The sequence below is a fragment of the Populus alba genome, chromosome 11 (assembly GCF_005239225.2).
Source record: "Populus alba chromosome 11, ASM523922v2, whole genome shotgun sequence".
Classification (NCBI taxonomy): domain Eukaryota; kingdom Viridiplantae; phylum Streptophyta; class Magnoliopsida; order Malpighiales; family Salicaceae; genus Populus; species Populus alba.
Window position 1 is genome coordinate 2,312,510 of NC_133294.1, and position 14,242 is coordinate 2,326,751.

At 34.9% G+C, this 14,242-nt stretch overlaps 2 protein-coding genes across 2 annotated transcripts; one reads left to right on the forward strand and one right to left on the reverse strand.

Moving 5' to 3' along the window:
- Positions 1–3,324: 3,324 nt before the first annotated feature.
- LOC118031898 (cysteine-rich receptor-like protein kinase 26) lies at positions 3,325–3,992 on the reverse strand. The gene is made up of 2 exons (XM_035036415.1): positions 3,849–3,992; positions 3,325–3,714 (listed from the first exon to the last, which is right to left on the reverse strand). The coding sequence occupies exons 1-2, from the start codon at positions 3,990–3,992 to the stop codon at positions 3,325–3,327; spliced, it is 534 nt and encodes a 177-aa protein (XP_034892306.1).
- A 6,322-nt stretch (positions 3,993–10,314) lies between these two features.
- On the forward strand, positions 10,315–10,779 carry LOC118031897 (uncharacterized). Its single transcript, XM_035036414.1, has one exon. It carries the CDS (start codon positions 10,315–10,317, stop codon positions 10,777–10,779), a length of 465 nt encoding a protein of 154 aa, XP_034892305.1.
- Positions 10,780–14,242: the final 3,463 nt, after the last annotated feature.

Sequence of the window (14,242 nt, forward strand, 5' to 3'; positions counted from 1 at the left end):
AATTAATTAAAGATAAGTGTGATTAAAAATAATCTTACAATCTACGTCGCATGCGAAATGATATAAACAAAGCCGCCAGTGTGCGTGGCAACTGAGCCGTGAATCTGCTGACTCCGGTTCCCCGCACCATACCGTAAGTGTCATGTGAAACGCTCGGACATCACGTGCTAAATATATTTTGCCCATATATCCTCTAGGATGTATGGCGGCCTGAAATCCCTCCAACCACCACCTCAAACCAAAAATCACATAATCTACATGATACAAAAATATTCTATGAGTTAATGACAAATGCAATTTTAATATTTAAAATAAAAAATAATTATTATATTTTTTTTCGTTGTTACCTAGTTGCAGCATGATTCTCCCCAACCTTCTTCGCAACATTGTTCTTTTCTCTATCCCATTCAAATTTACCCTTGCATTAACAATTTATGAAAAATAAATCAATATTCTAAATAAAGTATACGGATTTACATAACAAAAAGTAGTAAAACTTTGAAGGTAACACTAATCTGAAATCTTGAAAACCATGCATCGACATGAGGTTTCCAATTAGGATGTCTGCAAATCTGAAACCATTGAAACAAAAGAATCTCCATCGATAATTTAAATGCCGATGTTATTACCCGGGTGGCCTCAATGTTTGTGAACCTTAAAATCAATAAAATTAATGAAATATTAGTTGTTCATAAATTGTTAAACACAAACAAACTCAAAGAAAAACAAACTTACATTGAAAGGTTGTTCTTCCAATGCGCCTTATACTTCTAGGTGATTTGATTTCGTTGTGAAGGGACACCACCTCTACATTGTGGAATAACACTAAAAGAGGCAGCGTCGTGTGTCGATGTAGGTGCCTCTTCTTGCTTGGCACCTAATGACACATTGTCATCGTTGCTACTAGAAGAACTAGCTACAATCATGTGCTCACAATGTGAAGTTAATTTTCCCCTATGCATCTACACAAATTTAATGAATATTAGCATAATCAATTTTGATTTTCTTAAAAAACATTTGGCAACACCTCCCCTATATTGGAGAATACCAAGAATTTTCAATCCTACAAATATACAAAATATATGCCACAAACCAGTTGATCTTAATTTATTTCTACCAACAATTTTGGATTATTCAATTTCATCTTATTTTCAACATGATAATGTTTTTAATCAAGAATTGACAAGAATTCTTTGTAATTAAATTTAATCCTATATATTCAACTATTTATATTACAAATTTGACAATAACAATTAAAATTCAACAAACACAATAAAACATTATTGCAATGTAGACAACAAAATAGAATAAAAAAATTAAACCTATTTATTCAATTAACATTTATATATTGAATTTAATAACAACAATTAAAAGTCAACAAACACAATAAAACATTATCAATATGTATACAATAATATATATATATAAAATCTAATCCTATAAATTCAATTAACATTTAAACCACAAATTTAACAATAACAATTAAAATTCAACAAACATATTAAAACATTATCAATATGTAGCCAATAAAATATATAAAAAAAAATACAAAAACAAATAGAAGATGGTTAATGAAAAATGCTTACCTTAATTACATGCGTAATTTTAGAGTTTATCTACTGGTGATTAAAAAAAAAACAAAAATACATTGTTAATAAACTGAAGAAAAGGAGAAAAGCAAGAAGAAAATAAGTCAAAAGATTCACCACACATACCTTTTAATCGTGTTGATGATAAAAACCTTAAGTTCTACTACTATGAAGAGAGGATTCGAGTGAGAGGGATTTGAACGAGAGTGAACAGAGAAAATGAGAGAAAAAAATGAACTTGGAGCGACCTCGTGGGGTTTTATATCGCGTTTTTATCGACGGAATTACCAACGGACTATTAAATAATATTATTTTTAATTAATCCATCAATGATTTTCTCGATAAAGTAACTTTAAAATTTTCATTTCACACTAAAATTTTCAAAAACCCCTCCAGAATTTTGGCGATCCATCGGCAATTCTATCGGTATTAGTGACACATCGCTGTACAACTATCTTTGTTTGAATCCAACTATAATTCTATCGGTAAAAGCGTTCACAAAAAGTTAAACATCATTGTGCTTTTTTATTTTTTTTTTAATTCCTTTGATTCCGACAGGGATTTCCTTGGTATTTATCGACAGAATTAGTTCATCAGTGAATACCGACAAACTTGGCAATGAGAACAATTCTATCGGTAAATACCATGCTAAAATACCGACGGAATATTTTCATCGGTGATTTTGTTTGTATTCGTATATTTTTTGGTAGTGTTCAAAGCTGAAAAGAACATTTGATTTTCAGATAATCTTCGTATAAATCTAAAACAACTCTAAATCAATTTAATAAGATTCTTGGAACTCCTGAAAAGTTTTTATATTTATAATTTTCACTGCATGTATGTGTTTCAGAAACCTAACATGATCAATTAAAAAAAAATCAATATTAAACTAGGCTACAGGTCTATCCCACTTTCTCTTCACGGGTCTGTATAATATTACTGTTCCAAACAATTTTGATTTAACGAGAGTACTATTAAATTACATGAGTAGAAAACAATTGATTGAGATGCAACTGATTCTAGGCAAGCCGCCTTGGATATATTATTGTCTTGTCGAGTCATACCCTGAAATTTGTTCAATTTTCAAATGCATCATTCATTAAAAAATTCAAGTAGACGATTCTAGCTGGGTGTATCTAATGATGAAGTCACTACAGCACTACAGCAGGCATATGGAGCATGTAACCCAACAAGTTTTCTATACATAGGAAAATCGTGTACTAATGAATACTTAGATTTTTAACTCAAGGTCTCAAATTAAGTATAATTAAATATCCCTCAAGTATTATAAAAAAGTTTTATTTGCTTATCTTGAAAATAATCTGTTTTATTTATTCATTCATTTAAGAAATAGCTAATTATACTCCAGTCATAAAATAATAACAATTACTTTTATTCGATTACTTGCATAAATTCAGTATTTGTGAAAAAAAATAAAAAATGAATGAAAATAAATTTTGGACTTAAAAAAAATAGGTGTGGATATTAGCAAAATTAAGTTTTTTCCAATAAAATGAACATTATGCCAAGATATACTGGTCCTTCCATTAGCTATGGTGGGATAAGGGTACGTTGATTACAATTTATTTAGTCAAATATGTTTATTATCATTCAATTCCCTGGTAAACGGATTAATAATCTCTGGTTCAATCAATGGTTTTTGGACAACATTAATTGCATAAAATACCTTATGTGTGACTGCTGGAAGAAGACAGAAAACGATGAGTAAGGAGAACTAAGGATTTGAAATCTCATTAATGGAGGATTCGAGATGGCCAATTCCAGATTGATCTGATGGATATGATTCATGATTAGTCAATGACCTTGATGTTGATATTGGTTGCTCTCTAGAGGAGGGAATATCTTGTGCCGGCCTTGATGTTTCTTGTTCCTCCATAGCGGAGTGCATACAATATGGAGGTCTTGATGGTAATGGAAGAACGAAAGAGTCGCTACTAAGAATCAGAATAACTGAAGCCATGGTTGGTCTATCTGCTACCTTTTCTTGGACACATAGTAATCCTATGTCGAAACATCTTATCAATACATCTCTCCTTGAAACAACCCTTTTGAGAATAGGATCTATCAGATTTAATGTTCTTCCTTCATTCCAACTCTCCCATGCCTGCAAACATTTTGATTTTATCAATTGTGCCTATGTGTTGGGGTAATAGATTAGAAAAATACAATGAACCATTTTTAGTAGCAATAAAAAAAAAATTCAATTGATCTGAACCTACTCATAAAGATGTTACTTACGTTGGTGAGAAGGTATTCTTGCTCTTCCTCGCTATTGAATGAACCATTTTGACGACCGGTAATAATCTCCAAAACTAGCACACCGAAGCTAAAAACATCTGACTTCGCTGAGAAGCATCCATGCATCGCGTATTCTGGAGCCATGTAGCTCCTGAAGGTAACCATAATTTAAATAATTTCAGTTGCAATGTTGAAATATTACAAGTCTTAATCATGTGTTGCTTTAGAAATAGTTACACGAAATTTAGCAATAAGCTGTTGCTAGATTCTTAAACTTACAAGGTCCCCACAATTCTACTTGTGGCATCTTGCGTTTGATCCATTTGAAATAGCTTTGCCATGCCAAAATTCAGTCTTAAAGTTACAATTAGTGGATTAGTTCAATCAAAGAAATTGTTTACATTTTTATAATGAGGTTACATAAAAAAATTCTAAAATAAGAGTTTACTCCACAGTCAAATTAAAGAAAAACAAATTTGATACGATTCACTCAAGAATGAGGATTGGTAGTAGAGTCTCTGGATGTCTTTGTTACGTGCTTCACTCAATGCATTCAACGCATGCATGGCAGAGGTGCACTAAACATGGGTGCAGACAGGGGCAAGAACGTGGGCACAGATTAATTGCATTCAGTTATTTACTTTGCAGACGTGGGCATATTAATTGCATTCAGTTATATATTGTGTAGACGTGGGCATATTAATTGCATTTCAGTTACTTTCATTCAATAATATAGAGGAATTGTTTCAGTTGAAAGGCGATTCCTATTCTCCAGCGGTAGTTTCATTATGCAGCAAATTATCCTTAGTTGTTTTATTTCTGTTAGTTGTAATGGCTATTTATATAGCCGGTTGAATTCAATAAAGGATATGATACTTTCCAGTATTCTACTCCTTATCTTCCTCTTCTCTCTGTTTCACAAAAGATTCTAAATTAAACACAACATTTGGTATCAGAGTAGTTCGGTCCATGGGCACCCGTGGGAAAACTAATGTTGAATTCCGCAACGAAGTCAATGAGACTTTGGTTAGGCATGAGGCCAGCTTTGATCAACTCAATGCAGCCTTACAAACTATTCTCACTGAATTACAGGCCATTCGTACCACCCAACGTACGCAAGCCGTTCCTCCTGACATCAACCCATTTGCACAGGAATCTTCTTCCCATCGAGCAACTGGCCCTCCTTCTGTTGCTAGTTTTGATCACTCACATCCACCACAACTCAAGCTGTATTTTCCATAGTTCAACGGAGAAGACCTAATTGGTTGGTTTTATAGAGCTGAACAATTTTTTGAGTTTCAAAACATTAGAGCTGCACAACATGTACATTTAGCTACATTCCACCTCGAAGGCATTGCGTTACAATGGTTTTGTTGGCTAACAAAGTTTCGTGGGCCACTCATTTGGGAGGAACTTACAAAGGTCATTTCACTAAGATTTGGTCCAACCGAATATGAACATCCCTCTGAAGCTTTGACCTAATTGAAACAAACATCAACCATTGCTATTTACCAGGAAGCCTTTAAAAGGCTCTCCCATAGGTTGGATGGCCTCCCCGAAACATTCTTAATCGGGTGTTTTATTGTAGGATTACGGGATGAAATTCGATTGGATGTCAAGATTATACAACCCAAAACCTTGACAAACACAATTAGAGTGGCATGACTGGTGGAAGAGCGCAACCAATTACAGTGCAAGCCTTTTTCGAATAATCGTTTACTACCAGTAACAACAATTCAGAGAGAGCACTTCAATCCTTCTCCTGGGATTCTAGGCTCGTCCCCTAATCAACGAGCAAATATTGGATCCTCACCTTCAACTACTCTGTTTTGAAGAATTACAAATCAGGAAGCCAGGGAACGACGAGGGAAGGGACTTTGCTATTACTGTGATGAGAAATACTCTATAGGCCATTGTTATGAACGGCCATAATTTTTCATGATAGAGGACTCTCCCTGCGATGAGAACTCTTAGGAAGACCAGCTGGAGACAGAGCTTATAGAGGTGACACCTGAGATTTCCTTCCACGCTATTGCTGGTGTTGAGCATCCCCAAACAATTTGGGTTTTGGGAAAGCTACAGAACAAAAGCTTGATAGTGTTGATTGATGGGGGCAGCACCCATAATTTCATTGACCAAGCCATTGCAACTCGGTTTGGCCTACCGATCGTCAAAGACAGGAAACTTTAGATAGTGGTTGCTAATCGGGAACGTATAGAATGCGCAGGACGTTGCCAAGGAATCAGGTTATCCATTCAAGGAATTACCATCACAACTGATTATTATGTTCTGCCTGTGGCAGCCTGACACGACCAAAAGATTGATGTCTTCTCCCAAGTGTAGGAGTGTCGAAGTAATAAATAACCCGACAAGATCAAGGTCAAACCACAGGGATGTTAATTGTATAAATTATAGACAACAATAATACAACAACAATAACAACAATAATAATAAAGAAGAAGAAGTTGATGAGAACTTTGAAATGGAAGATTAATGTAAGGATTAAACAATGGTAAAAATAAATGTCAAGGTTAGAGGATCCACTAATGGTATTTCAAACAAGTATAGTATAAACTCTTATTATTCAACTGGAAACCACACACAAATGAGGTTCCAATCGGATGATTTATCATTAATAGCTCATTATAAATTATTAACATGATCATATTAATTATCTTATTTAAGTAACACCAAACTTTTAAATATTATCAGGAATGAATGATGCTAACTTATGTTAACAACAAATCAAGTTCCTTTTATAGCACAGATGTAGGTAATACCATACGATTAGGCTGAGTGCCAAGCATTTGTTGTACCAAGTGTTATACAACACAAATCTAGATTAACCATTTAACAAGCAAGGTATTAAGAATTAGTAAGATAAAAAGATAAGACATGTTAATATTAAACATTAAGGTCCATGTTGAGTTTACACTATACTTATTCTTACACCATTAGTGTAACCATTTCACCTTGACATAATAAACTTAGCCAAATATATTGAAGAAGAGAAACATAAATAAACAAAATAAGAACATAAATAAGATACAAGTTAACTAAGTAAAGAAAAGGAAATGAAAGGCATAAACTTGATATTAATGAAAGCAAAACATAAGCATTACAAAAATACAAAGAGAGAAAGCAAGAGCATGATCTTGGTCTGGAAACCAAGATGCCTAAATGCATGGCAAATGCCTCCTTTTATAGGCCAAAATTGGAAACTATTGATTCAATGACTAATTGATGAGTGGGTGGCCAACCCTTGACTTGGTGACAATCCTTATCTTCTCTTGTCTTAATAAAACATCATTGATAACATCATAACTGAATCCACCTATACCTATGAAAGCTATAGGAAATTGTCTTAGCTTTCCAGGAAAAAAAAATTGAGGTCATTTGGACTTTTAAAACTCGAGATATGGGCTGAACACTGAACAGTGTCTGGGCTGCAGGACAGATTTGGACTTCTCCGTTATTACTATAATTTGGACTTGAAAACTGCCTTCTTAGATCTTAGCCTCCACATGAAAGTTGTAGGCCTATATCTTACTAAATCTATGTAAAAATTTGAGATCATTTGGACATGTAGAACTCGAGATATGACTCAATTACCGAACAATATTCCAGTTTGGACTACACCAACATCTCTTTTCTAAGTTTGGCCCTCTCTTTGTCCTTTCAATTTCAATACTTGAACTCATCAATCAATCATTTCATTTATGTGATAGGCCTGCATTTAAGATGAACATTTACCATAAATTAAAGGTATCTTATATTATTAGGTATGTTATTATAAAACATGATTTAGTTAAGGAGTTATTGATACTTCTAGTGTAAAATGATGATATAAAACCTTGATAAAAATGCACTTTTAAGTATTAATCATAGCCTGTCAAGTAGTTCTAGAGGTACAATGGTTGGAGACCCTGGGACCAATGGAGACAGACTACAAACAACTCACCATGATCTTCAGAATCGGCAGAGTTAGGCATATTTTGCAGGGTCTTGGACGGGAGGCTGAAGCATCTAGCATTGAGGTTCTGCCCAATAAAGAGTGTTCAGGTCTACAGAGGGTGGGATTCTTCTTTCAAATTCAACCACTTCAAAACACGTTTTCAACAAAAACATACCCTTCAGCAATCCAATGCCTCTTGGATGAGTTTGCAGAGGTTTTCAGTCCTAACCCCAGTCTTCCTTCTCAACACCAATATGACCATAAGATTCCACTCCAGCCTAGCATAGGTCCAGTAAGCGTGCACCCTTATAGATATCCATACTATTAGAAGACAGAGATTGAACGCATGGTAAAGGAACTTTTAGGATCGGGACTCATACGACCAAGCAATAGCCCTTTTTCCTCACCCGTTTTGTTGGTGAAAAAAACCGAAGGCACTTGGCGATTTTACATTGACTACAAGCTCTCAACAAGATCACCATAAAAGATAAGTATCCGATACCGATAATTGATGAGTTACTAGACGAGCTCCATGGAGCTAAGTTCTTTTTCAAATTGGATTTATGGTCGAGCTATCACCAAATTCCTGTGAAGGAGGAAGATATTCCGAAGACAGCATTTCAACCTCACGAGGGACACTATGAGTTCATTGTCATGCCTTTTAGGCAAACTAATGCCCCGACAACTTTCCAAAGCCTCATGAACGACCTTTTTCGACCCTACCTTCGACAATTTATTTTGGTATTCTTCGATGACATCCTAGTTTATTCCAAGTCATGGGAAGATCACCTAACTCACTTGCAACTTGTCCTTAAGATTTTAGTTGCTAACTAGTTGTTTGCCAAAGAGTCCAAATGTCATTTTGGAGTTCAATAGGTTAAGTATTTAGGGCATTCTATCAATGAAGATGGTGTCTCTGTGGACACCGAAAAAATACAAGCAGTGGTAACTTGGCCCACACCCACTAAAGCTAGGGAAGTTCGAGGATTTCTAGGCTTATCCGGATATTACAGGAAATTCATTCGTCACTTTGGCAGCATGGCAGGTCTTATGACCAAACTCTTGACTAAAGAAAAGTTCCATTGGACTGACGAAATGGAGGTAGCATTCAATCAACTCAAGCAGGCCCTCACGACTCCACCTACCTTATGCCTTTCAGATTTTTCTCAGCCTTTTGTAGTGGAATGTGATGCCAGTGGGTTGGGAATAGGTGCTATCCTTACTCAAAACAGCCACCCCATGGCTTATTTTAGTGCAGCCTTCAAAGGAACATCCCTCGCTCTTTCTACATATGAAAATGAGATGCTAGCCATTGTCAAAGCAATCCGAAAGTGGCGTCATCACCTACTCGGGAAACCATTTATCATGCGTACAGACCATAAAACCCTTAAGTACTTGCTGGAGCAGCGCATTACCACTCCTGCCCAGACACGATGGCTTCCCAAGCTTCTAGGATACGATTACACTATTGAGTATAAGAAGGGCCTTGAGAATCAAGCTGCAAACTCCTTGTCATGTATAGGAGAGGTGTACTTCCTATCCATTTCAGTCCACCACACAGCTTGGTGGCCCCAACTACAAACAGAGGTAAGACAGGATCCCTTTTATGCTTCGTATACCAATAAGAATACCTCCCAACTACTGACTCTACGTGATGGGGTTTGGTTCCACAATGATAGAGTTTTTCTAAGTCCCACCTCCTCCTTGATTCCATTGATTCTAGCTGACAGTCACTCATCTCCTGTGGGGGGACATTTCAGGTTCCATAAGACCCTTTCTCGGATCAACCACAGCTTCTTTTGGCTAAAGCTACGACAGACAGTGAAGGAATACCTACAAATGTGTGCAGTCTGCCAACAAAGCAAATCAGATTGCATGAAACCTGCGAGGTTGCTTCAACCCCTACCTATTCCCACGCAAATCTGGACAGATATTTCAATCGATTTCATTGAAGGCCTTCCCATTTCAAATGATCATTCTATCATTATGGTAGTGGTAGATCGTCTCTCCAAGTATGCTCACTTTATTACCCTGAAGCATCCCTTTACAGCTGCTTCGGTTACTAAGACATTTGTGGCCAATGTGGTCCATTTACATGGTATTCCCACCTCCATTGTGAGCGACAGAGATAAGGTCTTCATTAGCTCCTTCTAGCAGACCCTCTTTCAGCTACAAGGGACACAGTTATGTATGAGCTACAACTATCATCCCCAGACCAATGGACAGACAGAGGTCGTTAATCGCATCCTGGATCAATACCTCCGCTACTTTGTCGGCCTACAACCAAAGACATGGATGGACTGGAGACCTTGGGAAGAGTTTAGCTACAATACATTGACCCATTCGTCAACCAAAATCACTCCATTTGAGGTTGTCTATGGAATTCCTCCACCACACCCACTCACCTATGTTCAAGGGACTGCCAAGGTTCAAGCTGTTGAGGAATATCTCTAAGAGCGAGACTCCCTCTTACGTGATCTTCGTAGAAATCTTTGTCTTGCTCAAGAGCGAATGACGAGCCATGCTAATCAGCGGAGGCAAGAGGTCTCATTTGAGGTCGGTGATTATGTATACTTAAAGTTACAACCTTATTGTCAGACTAGAGTTGCCTTCAGAAGTTCCTTAAAGCTCTCCCCTCGGTTCTATGGACCATTCCAGATACTGAGCAAAGTCAGCCTCGTGGCATACCAGCTGGACCTCCCCAAATACTACCAAATTCATAATGTTTTCCATGTCAGTTTGTTACGGAAACATTTGGGATCAATCACGCCATTATCATCCCAACTTCCTCCTCTCGCAAACGATTCTTCTATTCTTCCTCACCCTGCTTCCATATTGGCCAGGTGTGAAATTCAGAAGAGGAAATATCATCCCAAGGCAGAGGTATTAGTGAAATGGGTGGGTGCATCAGAGGATGATACCACTTGGAAAAATGAGTGGCAGTTTTTTAAGTCCTACCCCCATTTTCGTCCTTGAGGACAAGGACGATTTGAGTGGGCAGGATTGTTATGTGCTTCACTCAATGCATACAACGCATGCATGGCAGAGGTGCATTAAATGTGGGTGCAGACAAGGGCAGGAACGTGGGCATAGATTAATTGCATTCAGTTATTTACTTTGCAGATGTGGGCATAATAATTGCATTTCAGTTACTATCATTCAATAATACAGAGGAATTGTTCCAGTTGAAAGGCGGTTCCTATTCTCCAGCGGCAGTTTCATTTTGCAGCAAATTATCCTTGGTTGTTTTATTTCTATTAGTTGTAATGGCTATTTAAATAGCCGGTTGAATTCAATAAAGGATATGATATTGTCCACTATTCTACTCCTTGTCTTCCTCTTCTCTCTGTTTCATAAAAGATTCTAAATTAAACACAACAGTCTTTCTATTTGCTACTAATTTTCCTTTTTTGTTTTGTTCTGTTCTCGTCCTTTCTTAATGCCATTTCCTCTCTTCTTGTTTTTTTTTCTTTTTGTGTGTTTAGGGTCTTTTTCCATCCCTCTAGCTGCTGAGGAAAGAAAGTTAGTTTCCTTCTCTGTTTTGGATTCTTTCCTATTTAGATATTGCAGTCCTGATTTGGGATGGAAAACATACAGATTAAAACTTCTCTATTTAAGGAGAAATTGTAGAAAATCAATTTTTTTTTTAAGAGCATCTCTAATGAAAAATACTATTTTAAAAAAGCTAATTGTTAAAATAGCATTTTGAATAGTATAAATATAGCTTTTTTTTTTTACAATATCTATTCCAATGGAAAAAAACCATTTGAAGAGTCAATTATATTGGAGTGGAAGAAGCTAGTGTTTTATTATTTCTTAATAAGTTTAATATTATTTTTTTTCCACATGGCTACATTTAATTGATTTATTTTTTTTAGTGGCCCTACTTTGTTGATTTTGGTTTTTTTGAGAGATATGTAAGAATAGCATTTGTGAGGGAGAAAATACATTTTAATATTTTATTTAGCTCTTCCTTTCGAGTGTGTAAAATAAACATAAAAGAGCTAAAATAATATTTTTTTTAATATTTAGCTTTCTATTTTGGCACGCCGTTAGAGATGCTCTAACAAAACTAATTTTTGTGGATCTTTGAAAAAAATTATGAAAGCCTATTTAAAAATATCTATTCCTAATATCATAAAAATATCATAATGTCATTTGAAAAAAAGATTCAGAAGCTAAATGTTATTTAACAGAATATTCTTCAAAAAAAATTATTTTATTTAAATGTATTTGCTAAAAATAATGGAATAATATTCTTATAAATAAAAAACTTGGAATAATCTTCTAAACAATAATGTAAATATCTTTTAAAAAATAAAAAGAATAGTTATCTAGTTTATTATTTTTAAAAAATGGAAAACATTTCAAAATACTAACCCATTAAGTATTATTTTATATTATAGTTTTCTAATTACTATTAAATTAATGTTCAAGTGAGCATTTATAAAACGATTTCAACTTAGAACATATTACAAGCTATTACCTCATGAAAAATAAAAAGGTTTCTGATAAAAATAATGGAATAATATTCTAATAAATAAAAAACTTGGAATAATCTTCTAAACAATAATGTAAATATCTTTTAAAAAATAAAAAGAATAGTTATCTAGTTTATTATTTTTAAAAAATGGAAAACATTTCAAAATACTAACCCATTAAGTATTATTTTATATTATAGTTTTCTAATTACTATTAAATTAATGTTCAAGTGAGCATTTATAAAACGATTTCAACTAAGAACATATTACAAGCTATTACCTCCTGAAAAATAAAAAGGTTTCATAATATTTTTTTTGCTTATATAAATGATTCCAATATTATATGTGTCGCACATGGCCGCGCAACATCGAGGTTGTTATCATTTTGATTTGGAAGTCGCCACCTGATATTTAGTTCAAGGTTACAAGGAAACTCGGATATACCGGTCTTTATCAGAGATTCAAAGGTAAGAGACTGGTTATGACTAGTAAAGATATTAGCACCCCTAAAGCACCTTACCTGAGATAAACTGCTTTGGTATTTGATATGGTTTAGGGGTTTTGATGGTTGTCTTGTTAGTGTTCTAAAGTTTAAGAAAAGATCTCTTCGATAAAGAGATCCTTATCTTATCAAGTAAAGAAAATCCAATTGTTTCGAAGTTAATAAAAAAAAGAACTACATTTTTAATATCGGAAATATATCTTGTATATAAGTTTGTAATCTCATACACTAAAACAAAACAAAATATTTTTTTAATGTTTTTAAAATATGCGTCAAGTTCTCATGACTTTAATAAACTGATTATTAAAACTCAAAATGCATGTTAAATATATTTTCTTTCAATTTTGTGTTGTATGAAAATATGATATGAATTTTTTTTATATTTTTAAAAGACTTGATCATATGCATGAAAATAAGACACACACACACACACACACATATATATATATATATATATATATATATATATATATATATTGCAACATTTAAGAGAAAACCAAGTATTTTAATATCAAATTTATATTTTTACAGTATAAAAATACAAACTATTATTAATAAAAAATTGATAGAAAAATACATGAGAAAATCATAAATTATTTTTAAAAGAAAATAGAATAAAGGAAATCGGTATAAGGATATATTTTGTTAAATATACCCTGACCAAAATCAAATTTGAGAAACAGCCGTTGCTAATACCCTTAGGCTAGACCGGCCTCAGTTTTTTTTTTCTTTTTGCTGGTCCAGCTCAACTTGTATGGATTGGGCTGGATTTAGCTGCCCAACCTGGTCACTGGTATAAAGCGACCTGGCTGGACAGTGAAGGTAATTAAAATAACCTTGGAACAGTGTCAAATACCATTTGTAAAGTATGAGAAGAGAATGAACGTACCTGGTTCTAGAGATGAAGGGACGAAGACGATGGTAACGCTGGTTCTGGTCTCTATGTTTTCGTCTGTTTATGTTCTTTCCTTCGTGCTCGTTCTCTCTGGTTCTATCTTCCTCTCGTGTCCGTCCTGTGTTTTTTCAGTCTTCTCTCTGCCTCTCTGTTACTTGTTCGTCTTTCTCTGTTTCTATTTTTCCTGGGTTCCTCTCTTGTGTTGTTCGTCTCTCTGTATCGTTCTGTGCCTCGGTGTCCTCTCTGCGTTTCTTTTATCTGTGCTTCTCTCTGTTTTTGTTCTCCTGGGATTCTCCTTCGTTACTGGTTTGGTTCAAGCAATCTCTTGCTTAAAAGACAACAGACGTTTCTTTGTTGAAGTTCTGAAAGGAAGCCCAGAAGGTCTCTCTTCTTTGTTGTTTTCAGTTCGTCCTCTTTTTTTTTTCGTCTTTCGTTTTGTGTCTGCTCTGTTCACTCCTTTAGTGATAGCCAGAGTTCAAGTCTGTTGCCTTTAGTGATAGCCAGAGTTCAAGTCTTCCGCGAGTCTTTGCAAGATTTTCAAAAAAAGGGGGTTTATTTCGT

Excerpts from the sequence above, each read along its gene's own strand:
- LOC118031898 (XM_035036415.1), bottom strand. The coding sequence starts at position 3,992 with ATGGCTCCAGAATACGCGATGCATGGATGCTTCTCAGCGAAGTCAGAT. Across the intron at positions 3,715-3,848 it reads AAGAATACCTTCTCACCAAC|GCATGGGAGAGTTGGAATGA; the intron begins GTAAGTAACATC and ends AAATGTTTGCAG.
- LOC118031897 (XM_035036414.1), top strand. The coding sequence starts at position 10,315 with ATGACGAGCCATGCTAATCAGCGGAGGCAAGAGGTCTCATTTGAGGTC.